Source organism: Malaclemys terrapin, chromosome 4, assembly GCF_027887155.1.
Source record: "Malaclemys terrapin pileata isolate rMalTer1 chromosome 4, rMalTer1.hap1, whole genome shotgun sequence".
Taxonomy (NCBI): domain Eukaryota; kingdom Metazoa; phylum Chordata; order Testudines; family Emydidae; genus Malaclemys; species Malaclemys terrapin.
In genome coordinates this window covers 132,340,271-132,353,590 of record NC_071508.1, presented here as the reverse complement: position 1 = coordinate 132,353,590, position 13,320 = coordinate 132,340,271, and the positions used below count along the sequence as shown (strand labels likewise).

Genomic DNA, 13,320 nt, shown 5'->3' with positions numbered 1-13,320 from the left:
ACTTTTGTACCGTCTTCACAGAGACGGTATGGTCTTTGCTCTTACCTTTAACGGGCAGTACTGCCACTAGAGAGCCTGCGCCCTTCAGGTCTTTAGACTTATAGGCAGTGTCTGCACCAGAGGACCCATCTGACCTATGGTACCATGTTTCGGAGCGGTTGGTGCTGCCAGTGCAGAGGTGACTAATCACGCCGTGAATCTCCTCTGGCTAGTCAGGAGCTCAGTTTGAGGGCTTGCAGCTCTCTTTTTGGAAATTTTGAGAGGGTAGTCAGAAGATTTCCTCCTCGGCTCTCTCAGAAGTTGAAGGGTCCGGGGACGATCTTTACCATGGAGGGGATTCAGGACTGGGGTCAGATGTCAATTTAAGAGTACCCTTCAGGAGGAGGAGTTTCAACTTTAATTCCCAGTTCTTTTGGGATCTAGCCTTCAATTGTTGGCAGAAGGTGCACTTCTGCGGAATGTGTCAGTTTGTAACCGGTACTGCTCCCTGCAGGAGAGGCACCGCTTAAACACAGGAGAGCTGGGCATGGCTCTTGCTGGGGACAATTCCCAGACGGGGAAAAGGGGAAAAACAGGGATAAGGAAAAATTTATTTATTTTTTTAAATGGGGGGGAAAAAATACTTAACAGAAACCCTAAAAGCGAAGAAAAAAAAAAAAAAAAAAACAATGGAAAGTCTAGTAGGAGCTAGGAAAGGGAACTCTAAAACTCTGAAGAAAAGAGAAAGTGGACTGCTATGTGCTCTGTCTCTGACCATGGGGAGTTGAGAAGGAACTGAGGATGGTTCGCCCCTGCAGCACTAGTTAGCCTCGAGGGAGAGTGCATGTATGGGTCAAACAGACACTGCTATCTAAAATCTATCAAAGGTGCAGGGACGCAGACAGACCTACAGTGGAGCACCCATATGGACACTACTCAAAGAAATAGTTTAAAGTTCTAGAAAGACTTGGCTTTTCTAGAGCATTATTATCCATTGATGATGGAGATTTAACACTACATGCACAGGCTGCTTCCATGAAATGGTGGCTGAGAAAATAGTTTGTGACTCCTTTGCAAGCTGATGAAACGGAACCAAAGAAAGTATTAAAATTTACCTTGGAGACCAGTACAGAGAAAATTAGTCTGAACCAAAAAGACCTAAGTCCTGAGGTTCCTGCCAGCATCCAGATGCCTTTTGATGCTTTTATGCTCAGAAGAACTGTTAAGAATGCTATTGCCAAAGTGTCTTGCAGAGCAGACAACAATACCAATTGTAATCAATGAAACGCAGCTGTTCCCAATACTAAGGAAGTTTGCATGTCAACTAATACCGATACAGTAACTCCTCGCGTAATGTTCCTGAAAAATGTGACTTTAAGCGAAATGATGTTAAGCAAATCCAATTTCCCCATAAGAATTCATATAAATAGGGGGGATTAGGTTCCAGGGAAATTTTTTTCACCAGACAAAAAACTATATTTAGATAGATAGACAGAGTATAAGTTTTAAAACAAAATTTAATACTGTACACAGCAATGATGATTGCGAAGTTTGGTTGAGGTGGTGAAGTTAGAGGGTGGAAGAGGGTGGGGTATTTCCCAGGGAATGCCTTACTGCTAAACGATGAACCAGCATTCGGCTGAACCCTAAAGTTAACTCATTGTTGTTAATGTAACCTCACACTCTACAAGGCAGCACGAATGGCGGGAGGGGCGACAGCATGGCAGACAGAAACACACACCCTGTGTGTGTGTGTGGGGGGAGAGAGAGAGAGAGAGAGAGAGAGATGCACATTGCCCCTTTAACTATGCTGACCCCACTCTAATTACGTTGCCTTTTTAAGTGGATCAGGAAGTTGAGACAGCAGCTGCGGCCAGCAATTTCTCTCCATCCTGAGCCCTGTGGTGTCCCCACCCTGCTCTGTATGGAGAAGGCGTAAGCAGGGGGCAGGAGCAGGGGGGAGGGGGACACCAGGACATTAGTCCCCCTTTCCCCTCCCCCGCACAGCAAGCAGGAGGCTCCTGGGAGCAGCTCCAAGGCAGAGGGCAGGAGCAGCACATGGCAGTGGGAGGAGGGACAGCTGAACTGCCAGCAATTGATAGCCTGCTGGGCAGCTGCCACATGGGGGAACTTTTGAGAGTGGGGAGCTGATAGGGAGATGCCGGTCCACCCTGGTTCCAAGCCCCCACCAGCTAGCTGCAACAGGCTGCTCTTCCTGCAAGCAGTGGACAAAGCAGGCGGCTGCCAAACATTATAAGAGAACATTGTGTAACTTTAAACAAGCATGTTCCCTAACTGATCAGCAACGTAACAACATTAACTTTCAGTATGATACAGTAACTCCTCACTTAAAGTCGTCCCAGTTATCAGTACACATAGAACTCATATGCTGAACGATTAATGCCTGTCCAAACGCAGATTGTATAGCGCTAAACTAGAAGTATTTGTGGCTTTGGTACTTCAATGGCTGCTCAACAGTGTCTGGAAAAAGAATAGCTCATAACAGGTAATTAATGGTTTCAGCTCCTATTGGATGACAGACACTGACCAAAGAGTTCACAGGAAATCAAACTAGGATATATTCATAGACTGCCCTTGCAGATTTGATGGAGACCAGGATTTCAGCACATGGGAGAAACCAGACTGAAGTAACATTAAGGCACTGTTTGGCGTGGAATAATGTATGTAGGAGATGGGGACATATAAAGGGGAGTGGGGGGAAAACTCTTCGATCCCCATCTACCTCCAAAGGGCCCTCTATTTGATTCTGATTAAAATTGATTTCTTTAAAACACAACCCCTTCTAAATAGAACCAGACCAGTGCCATGGCTTAAGCAAGTTTGAAAAATTACAATAAGTTGCCAAGACCTCATTAAACATTGCTATACCTTTTCCTAGATTTCCTCTCTCATCATTACCCATAAAGAAAGAGAACTGCATATAAAAAGAAGACTTTCAAGGTAACTTACCTCATGCTAGAGTCATTCAGCAATGAATACAGAGGCACATAAATTTAAAGCACACCAATAAGTTGACTCTTCACGTTTATTCATGGCACTAGAGTTATAATCATAATTTTCCGATGCACCAGGAAGTGCCAAGATAGGAAAAATATAGAAAAAGTATGCCAGACCCCTGAATTACTTCCACGGTGTTGGAATGCAATACTGCAAGCATGCCACCATATCTTAGACTACCACCTAAGCAGAGTTAGGCGGCATAACTACTTGAACAGGAGAGGCCAAGACACAGGTGCTGTGGGAGGTAGTGCTGATGTTTCAAACAGATGGGACTTCTAGATGGTACTGAAGCAACGGCCCCAGCATGGTGATTTAGGGACACTGTCCTGGTGGACATGCCAACTTTTGGAAGAGACCTAAAACTGAACCTCAGCCACATTCTGCCTACAATACCTACATTTCTCCTGCAATATCAACTGGATATGATACTTTTACCTACATTATTTTGAAAACTGATGTATACTACCGCAGTGTGCAGTTAAAGCTGCTATGTTCCACTCTAGAGGTGGATGTGTCAGAATCTTGTTTGCAATGATGCCTTTATAACAATAGCTTATAAAGGGATTCTTGGGGGGTGAAACGTGCTATATAAACATAAGGTACTGTTTTCTCTGAAAGGATCATGTATGAAGTCACTAGATATATGGGAGAAAACCATCTACTCAAATGCAGTGCAGAGACGTGTGCTGACTCTGTATAGGGGTGAATTTCACCCATGATGAATATCTTCTTAAGTTTCAATAAGGAGAAAGGAAATACAGAGTGAGCATAGGACAGTTTAAAGGGATTTAACTGGCCTTTGCTTCGAGTTTGGCAGTGGTCTGTTAAGCAGATTTTTGATTTACAGAGCAGCAAAAAGTAATTAAATTCTTAGGATTACAATTGCTTCTATGACTAAGTATCAGAGGGGTAGTAGCCGTGTTAGTCTGAATCTGTAAAAAGCAACAGAGGGTCCTGTGGCACCTTTAAGACTAATAGAAGTATTGGGAGCATAAGCTTTCGTGGGTAAGAACCTCACTTCTTCAGATGCAAGTAAGGGGAATCTCCAGAGGCAGGTATAAATCAGTATGGAGATAACAAGGTTAGTTCAATCAGGGAGGGTGAGGTGCTCTGCTAGCAGTTGAGGTGTGAACACCAAGGGAGGAGAAACTGCTTCTGTAGTTGGATAGCCATTCACAGTCTTTGTTTAATCCTGATCTGATGGTGTCAAATTTGCAAATGAACTGGAGCTCAGCAGTTTCTCTTTGGAGTCTGGTCCTGAAGGGTTTTTTTTGCTGTAAGATGGCTACCTTTACATCTGCTATTGTGTGGCCAGGGAGGTTGAAGTGTTCTCCTACAGGTTTTTGTATATTGCCATTCCTGATATCTGACTTGTGTCCATTTATCCTCTTGCGTAGTGACTGTCCAGTTTGGTCAATGTACATAGCAGAGGGGCATTGCTGGCACAAGATGGCATATATAACATTGGTGGACGTGCAGGTGAATGAGCCGGTGATGTTGTAGCTGATCTGGTTAGGTCCTGTGATGGTGTTGCTGGTGTAGATATGTGGGCAGAGTTGGCATCGAGGTTTGTTGCATTGGTTGGTTCCTGAGTTAGAGTTGTTATGGTGCAGTGTGTGGTTGCTGGTGAGAATATGCTTAAGGTTGGCGGGTTGTCTGTGGGCGAGGACTGGCCTGCCTCCCAAGGTCTGTGAAAGTGAGGGATCTTTGTCCAGGATGGGTTGTAGATCACTGATGATGCGTTGGTGAGGTTTAAGCTGAGGACTGTAGGTGATGGCCAGTGGAGTTCTGTTGGTTTCTTTTTTGGGCCTGTCTTGTAGCAGGAGGCTTCTGGGTACACGTCTGGCTCTGTTGATTTGTTTCTTTATTTCCTTGTGTGGGTATCGTAGTTTTGAGAATGCTTGGTGAAGATCTTGTAGGTGTTGGTCTCTGTCTGAGGGATTGGAGCAGATGCGGTTGTACCTCAGTGCTTGGCTGTAGACGATGGATCGTGTGGTGTGTCCGGGGTGGAAGCTGGAGGCATGAAGGTAGGCATAGCGGTCGGTGGGTTTTCGGTATAGGGTGGTGATAATGTGGCCATCGCTTATTGTACCAGACTAACACCGCTACCCCTCTGATACTTGACACCATGCAAGGCACTGCATTTAGCCGTATGGAATGGAAATCTATCAACCTCATGAAGAAACTTGCACAAATACAGACAGATATCATCTTCCTTTCCAAATGCAAACGGATGGACATCATACCAAATGGACTGAAGGTGAAAAATCCATTGCTATCTACATACTGCACAGACCACAGTGAGAAATTATGCCATACACTATCAAAGAAACTGAGGAACCACCTGATCAGCATCCTATAGAGCAAACAGAAAAACATCAAGAAAGAACTCTCCAACCTGGAGACTTTCATAAATAACCAACCCTCCACACAAATGGACTTTCCTAAAATAAGACAGGAGATCTGCATTACACACTTGACCGTAAGCTTTCTAAAATCCTACCTGCCACATGGGGCCACAACAGGGGTACCCCTAACTCACCCAGCAATATCGTCAATTTATCCAGCTACACACTCAACCCAGCAGAAGAGTCTGTCCTATCTCGGGGACTCTCTTTTTGCCAGCACCGCCACGAACATGATACAGTTCTGTGGTGATCTGGAAGCCTACTTTCGCCGCCTCCGACTCAAAGAGTACTTTCAAGATAACACTGAACAACGCACTGATACACAGATACCCTCCCACCAACAACACAGGAAGAAAAATTCCACATGGACTCCTCCTGAGGGTCGAAATGACAGTCTGGACCTATACATAGAATGCTTCCGCCGACGTGCACGGGCAGAAATTGTGGAAAAACAACATCACTTGCCTCATAACCTAAGTTGTGCAGAACGCAATGCCATCCACAGCCTCAGAAACCACCCTGACATTATCATCAAAGAGGCTGATAAAGGAGGTGCTGTTGTCATCATGAACAGGTCTGACTACCAGAAGGAGGCTGCTAGACAACTCTCCAATACCAAATTCTACAGGCCACTTTCCTCAGATCCCACTGAGGAATACACTAAGAAACTGCACCATCTACTCAGGACACTCCCTACACTAACACAGGAACAAATCAACATACCCTTAGAATAACCCCGGTCGGGGCTCTATCTACTACCCAAGATCCACAAACCTGGAAATCCTGGAAGCCCCATCATCTCGGGCATTGGCACTCTCACTGAAGAACTGTCTGGATATATGTGGACTCCCTACTCAGACCCTACGCCACCAGCATCTCCAGCTATCTCCGTGACACCATAGATTTCCTGAGAAAACTACAATGCATTGGTGACCTCCCAGAAAACACAATCCTAGCCACCATGGATGTAGAGGCTCTCTACACAAACATCCCACACACAGATGAAATACAAGCTGTCAGGAACAGTATCCCTGATGATGACACAGCACAACTTATTGCTGAGCTCTGTGACTTTATCCTCACGCACAATTATTTCAAATTTGGTGACAATATATACCTCCAGACCAGTGGCACCGCTATGGGCACCCGCATGGCCCCACAATATGCCAACATTTTTATGACTGACCTGGAACAATGCTTCCTCAGCTCTCGTCCACTCACGCCCCTTCTCTACCTACACTACATTGATGACATCATCATCTGGACCCATGGGAAGGAGACCCTGGAAGAATTCCACCATGATTTCAACAGCTTCCACTCCACCATCAACCTCAGCCTGGACCAATCTATATGGGAGGTCCACTTCCTAGACCCCACAGTACAAATAAGCGATGGCCACATTAACACCACCCTATACCGAAAACCCACCGACCGCTATGCCTACCTTCATGCCTCCAGCTTCCACCCCGGACACACCACACGATCCATCATCTACAACCAAGCACTGAGGTACAACCGCATCTGCTCCAACCCCTCAGACAGAGACCAACACCTACAAGATCTTCACCAAGCATTCTCAGAACTACGATACCCACACAAGGAAATAAAGAAACAAATCAACAGAGCCAGACGTGTACCCAGAAGCCTCCTGCTACAAGACAGGCCCAAAAAAGAAACCAACAGAACTCCACTGGCCATCACCTACAGTCCTCAGCTTAAACCTCTCCAACGCATCATCAGTGATCTACAACCGATCCTGGACAATGATCCCTCACTTTCACAGACCTTGGGAGGCAGGCCAGTCCTCGCCCACAGACAACCCGCCAACCTTAAGCATATTCTCACCAGCAACCACGCACCGCACCATAACAACTCTAACTCAAGAACCAACCAATGCAACAAACCTCGATGCCAACTCTGCCCACATATCTACACCAGCAACACCATCACAGGACCTAACCAGATCAGCTACAACATCACCGGCTCATTCACCTGCACGTCCACCAATGTTATATATGCCATCTTGTGCCAGCAATGCCCCTCTGCTATGTACATTGGCCAAACTGGACAGTCACTACGCAAGAGGATAAATGGACACAAGTCAGATATCAGGAATGGCAATATACAAAAACCTGTAGGAGAACACTTCAACCTCCCTGGCCACACAATAGCAGATGTAAAGGTAGCCATCTTACAGCAAAAAAAAACCTTCAGGACCAGACTCCAAAGAGAAACTGCTGAGCTCCAGTTCATTTGCAAATTTGACACCATCGGATCAGGATTAAACAAAGACTGTGAATGGCTATCCAACTATAGAAGCAGTTTCTCCTCCCTTGGTGTTCACACCTCAACTGCTAGCAGAGCACCTCACCCTCCCTGATTGAACTAACCTCGTTATCTCCATACTGATTTATACCTGCCTCTGGAAATTTCCATTACTTGCATCTGAAGAAGTGAGGTTCTTACCCACGAAAGCTTATGCTGTTAGTCTTAAAGTGCCACAGGACCCTCTGTTGCTTTTCTCTGACTAAGTGTAATTTAGCTTTAAACTATTTTTTTTAAATTAGCTTTTCAGGCAATGCATTTTTTTTTTAAAATGTGGGTTAGTCAATTTAACGTTTTAGTGAAAACTTTATAAACCCATCAAGAGATTTACATATGAAAAACCAGCTACTGAGCAGGAAAAAAAGGTATATTTCAAAATTTTATTTTATAATAAATGTAAATGCCTCCTTTTGAGTGAAATATTTTTTTTTTTAAATTAGAACACCTCACTTTGCAAGCGTAAAGGCACAGAACAGAAACTACTGTAATTTTTGTTTTAACGGGGAGAGTCTAAAATTCTTACCTGTAAATGATGTATTTTAGATTCATTATTCCGCAGCATTTCCTTCTGTCTTTCAATTTCTATTTCAAAGCTACAAATCTGATTATGTAAAGTTTGTATACTCTTGTTCTTTTCCAAACTTTCATTCTGGAGCATGGCCACCTGGAAAAAATTCTACAATTACTCCTGCCAAAACTTGTGAAAAATACCTGCAACTTCATTTTTTAAAACTGTCCTAGAGTTTTCCCCTTAAGCTCAGAAAAGAGATCCTAGCAAAATCTCTCTCCATGTCTAGAAGACTACCAGAAAAATCTGAAGTTTCTAATAATTTCCCCCCCACTTCCACAGTGTTGTACTGATACAACCTGACCTAATAAATGAGAAAAAGTGATATGCAAAAGCAGCAATAAATCTTACTTATAAACACAACTGTTTATTTGGGTCACTATTTAATAGGTCAGTGTCCAGGCTTTCGACCCATTCCTTGACATGGAGGTGGTTAGCTATTCAGAGGAAGTAGCCTATTTAGTTCCAGATTGGAGTTGGTGATGCTAATATTGCTTAAAAAGAAATGCCAAAGAAAAGTAGCACTGAAAAAGCCTATGTAGGAAGGAGAAAGATTTAGTAAATACTACTCCCTCAATCTAAGTCATTGAATTGAGCTCACCAAGTATGGTAATTGTCTGGGAATGGATGGCTGTGTACTACTAAAGAAAGTGGTCAAAGCAGCTCAACTAATATTACTGTAGATGGAATCTGTGCTGTCCAGAGCAAATCCAAAAGCATCTACTAGCACCCAAAGAGACCAAGAGGATGCACAGAGTGTTAGTGATGATCATCTTTTTCTGTCTGGGAACACCTTTTCATAAATCTTATTTGTTTGTGACTGGTTTTCATTTTAAACCATCAGCCATGTTGTTGGAATGCTATGGGGAACATCTAACAGGCACTGCAAGGGGCGTATAAAAGAGTGTAAGCAATCTATTCATCACTAGTTTTGTTGCTTGCATGTGCTACACTTTTACACAATTTCCTTCTTGCAAGAAGTGTGCATGATCTATAGGAGACACACAAGGTAGGTGAGGTAATATCCTGGGACCAACATGGCTACAATTACACTGCATATATTATCTGTAGGTTATTCAACAAGAAAACTAAAAGTATCTGACATCTAGACAATGTTTGACTCATTACATCTCAGCATTGCTTCTGATAGACAGACGATACGAAACACCATTTTTGATCCAATTAAACAAATGTGAAAGTTCCTCTTTCAGACTAATTATTTTACACCACATTCAGACAATAAAACTAAACAACCCCAAGACAACCTCTAGTGCTTCTCAGGTTCAGACACCCTTGACTTATATCATAAGGTGGGCACGACTCTTGGTGCACCACCACTTCTGCTGTTTTAAAATCTTGTTTCAGTATTTTCTGCTGTTGTCACTTTACTGCCAGGCCAAGAGTCAAGAACTAGATCTTTACAAGGCAAGATAAGAAAAAATGACTTCCATTCCCACAAAAGTCGCTGAAGACCCATACAAATTAACAGTGCTGAAATCTTAAGGGGACACGATCCCACCTAAAAGTTATGGATGTTGGAACAAGATCCTGTACCTCATTTCTACAAGGATACAAGGGCCTCGTAGAAATAAGGCATGAAGCTGATTTTTTTCCCTTGCATTAAAGAAAGAGAACGGCCAGTCACGGAAGGAAAACAAGCCTAGTGTATTGGGGATATTTTTCAAGAATAGTTTAACCATGTGAAAGTTTGCCTACCATATAAATCAGACCACCTGGGTAGCTACTCTAATTTGTGCATCCAACTTTTCCATAATGAATCAGAGTTCTTTACTTATCAGTGACATTTCCATTCCCTTTCTTTCATTATTTCCTCTCCATACCCCCAGATCACAAGCCAGTTGCACTTGTGCTGCTGGTATTATATTTCCATTTTTACGTAAGGTACAGTATATGGCCGGTCTTGTATTGAGATTTTCCATGCAGTTTACTGGGCCATATCCTACGGTCCTTAGTCAGACAAACCTTTCATTACACCAAATGTAATCTGAAAGTAACTCATGCATGAATAGAGATAAATAAATATACAGGATTTAAATTTAATTTGGCTTGTGCCTTTTGAATTTGAGTACATCAATTTTAAAATAAGGGAGCACAAAAAGAAACAAAACTATTATCAGTATTTTATGTACTGTACCTGAAATCAAGAATCATGAATTTCTTCACTTACTAGTCATATTTCAATGTTACAGTGGATGCTATTTTGCTGTCTTCCAAAAGCATTTAATCAATTAAGGTATTATTTTACTATTTCAGAATTCTATTATGGGAAACCAATTCACACTCCCAAATAAGAAATGAAAACATTTCTCATACCCTACAAGATTGGATTAAATAGTTATCTCCACATTTAGATCACATGACATGGCTTTTGTATTTAAACATACATAGCAGGATTTATTAGAGAAGCTACAAAATTTGGATTGAGTCACGATTCCAAGCATCCCAAAATTCCAGGGTATTTGGATTCAGGCTTCTAGTTTGTCCCCACTACAAAGAAAGACTCAGGTCATGAAATTCAGATTCCCCACTACCCAAACTTTTGATTTGATTTAAATTTGTTTCATCTCTCTGCTTTTTGTCAACAGCAATATTCACTTACTGAGGTTATCATTTAGCACATGCTTTGGACGGGACACTATACAGCAAGCCTGAAGGCTTTCAGTTTGTACACCATTTAGGTGTTCTGTGTCATCAAAGAATCATCCTGAATGGGAGCAGTTAACTTCTTCTATTTCCTTCTATTCAAATCCAGTTAAGTACATAGGATGAAATTCTGGCCGCACTGAACTCAATGGACGAAACTTCCATTGGCTTCAGAGAGGCCAGGATTTCACCTATATTCTTCAGCAGAAGTTCTCTCTCTGCCCTAACGCATTCAGTGCCATGAGTTACTTTAACTAGAAGGAGAGGACACTAAGTCACAATCCATTTTATTACACCTCTTGACAATAAAATCACCGACATGTGATGTGTGGTTAGCTATTCTGGTAACTTGGCACTGTCCTGGGATTTCCAGTGATTCAACTCATTTATTATGTATAGGAAGAAGTTTACAAAGCAGGAAGTGCAAAAAGACAACAGTGATAAGCAATTAAGACTGAAAAAAAACTGCACTGAGGCGTTTATTTTCTTACTACTAAAAAAAGAAAAAAAAAAGATATAGAATTGCTCAACAGTTTTTAAATGATACAGCACATATCAGTGCAATTACAATTCTTTTAAAGTGCAGTATGGAAAATAAGAAAAATATACTGTAAGTCACAGGGAAGAGGCTTTCTTTAATTATGTAAAATAAATTTTATAGCTTGACTCAAATTAGCAAAAAAGGAAATAAGAATCTGAACCTGTATTTGTTAAAAAACTGAAACATTTACTACACTTAAACTACACCACTAAATTATGGGAATTTCTTCTTAGATTTGAAGGTGATGGTAAACTGAGATGTTGTTCTCCTCTGCAGTGAAACTAAAATTTACACAAAGAAATACATCTGAATCCTAGAATCCTCCTGCGCAAAAGAAATTGTTTTCTTGTTGGGCTCTGAAGAAAAATGCTAGCACAACAGCATAACTGAAGTTATAGGCTTACATCTCCATTTGCCAGTGGGCTCTCATCTGGATTGCTTTACCTTTCTCTTACTTTAATATATGCCTTCACTTGATCCCCTCCCACTCCAAGACAGGCTGAAGAGGCTCCGAACTTTTCTACTTTTAGATTTAGGAGAATTTGTTCAGAAACATTGGATTAAAAGTAATTCAGTATTTGGTTAAACTATCAAAATAATGTTTTTATTTAAAACACTGAACCTCTTAAGACCTGTTTAAAATATGTTGACTCATTTCACTATTGATTGGATGCAGCACTGACATTTTAAATTCAAAGCCTACGAAAGGCCTGCGTTCTAAACAAAACCTAAATGCTCTAAATTAAATCATTATTCAAAGGAGTTGAAGCTGTTAGGGAGGTGATCTGCAGCATCTGGTCTCCCAATAAATTCCGCCAAGTCCCAAAAACTCTTTAAAGACAAGAGTTCCAAGGGAGCATTGCACAACATGAACTTAGTTAGATCCAGCATCAGAACAGAAACCAGCCTGCCTGAGAGTAACAGCATGTCAATTAATAAAAGTCTCTTCAGGCCAAGAAGCTTGGAGAGCTCTTGATAAATTTAAAATAAAAATGAAGCCGGTTCAGTATGTGGAGTTTTCTAGGATCTGATCTCCAGAAAAATATACAGGTAGATGCAGCTCCTAACATTGCAGTACTTTTCCTAATGGTCTCTTTCATAAGAAAAGGAAATTGAAGGAGAAATTTAATGTCAGCTGGTTTGATAACTTAAATATTAAAATACTAAATTCATAGCAACACGTGAATAAAACTTACATATTTACTCGTGAAGCCATTCTTATTTTATTTTATTGTAAGAAAAGTGATGTTACACTGACTCATTTTACAGCTTTTTGAGCCTACTAGTGCTTTAGCTGTATTTCCAAACAGCTTCTGAACAAAAGTATTTTCCTCTATTTTTATAGAATTTTAAAAAAATTAATGAAAATTAAAGTGAGTAGAAGATATACCTTATTTTCTAGAGAATTACTCCATTCTTTCAATAAATTTACATGCTGCACTGCTGAGCTGGCTTCATGTGCTTTAATTTGCTGATTTGTTCCCTGTGACAACAAAGAATTTATACATTTTAGCCAATTTCACTTTTTAAAAAAAACCAATAATATAACACAAGAATATAAAACCAGCCCTACATATATTTTGGTACACAGATGTACTTTACAAAAATATAAACAGAGGGGAAATCTACTTGGGAACTTATGAAAAAGTGAGAAATACATTTAAAATCAAGTGTTTTATCCAATTGCTGTATATTTCCAATGCACTTATTTATCAGAGGAAACAAAAATGGAGAAAAGATTTACAAAATGAATGGTTTTAGAACCATCTCCATAATTTTTATACTAAAGAAATCACAAAGCAAGTCATATAACT

General features: G+C 41.2%; 1 protein-coding gene across 7 annotated transcripts in view; it reads right to left on the bottom strand.

Moving 5' to 3' along the window:
• Window positions 1-13,320, bottom strand: part of TRAF3 (TNF receptor associated factor 3) — a 135,374-nt gene that overhangs the window by 13,261 nt on the left and 108,793 nt on the right. For 6 of the 7 annotated variants that reach the window (XM_054027876.1, XM_054027873.1, XM_054027875.1 and 3 more), the window contains 2 exons: window positions 12,897-12,989; window positions 8,257-8,397 (listed from right to left, as the gene is read on the bottom strand). In XM_054027876.1, the coding sequence (XP_053883851.1) occupies window positions 8,257-8,397; window positions 12,897-12,989 (234 nt within the window). The remainder of the gene's footprint in view (window positions 1-8,256; window positions 8,398-12,896; window positions 12,990-13,320) is intronic. The other variant, XM_054027871.1, reaches the window with a different exon arrangement.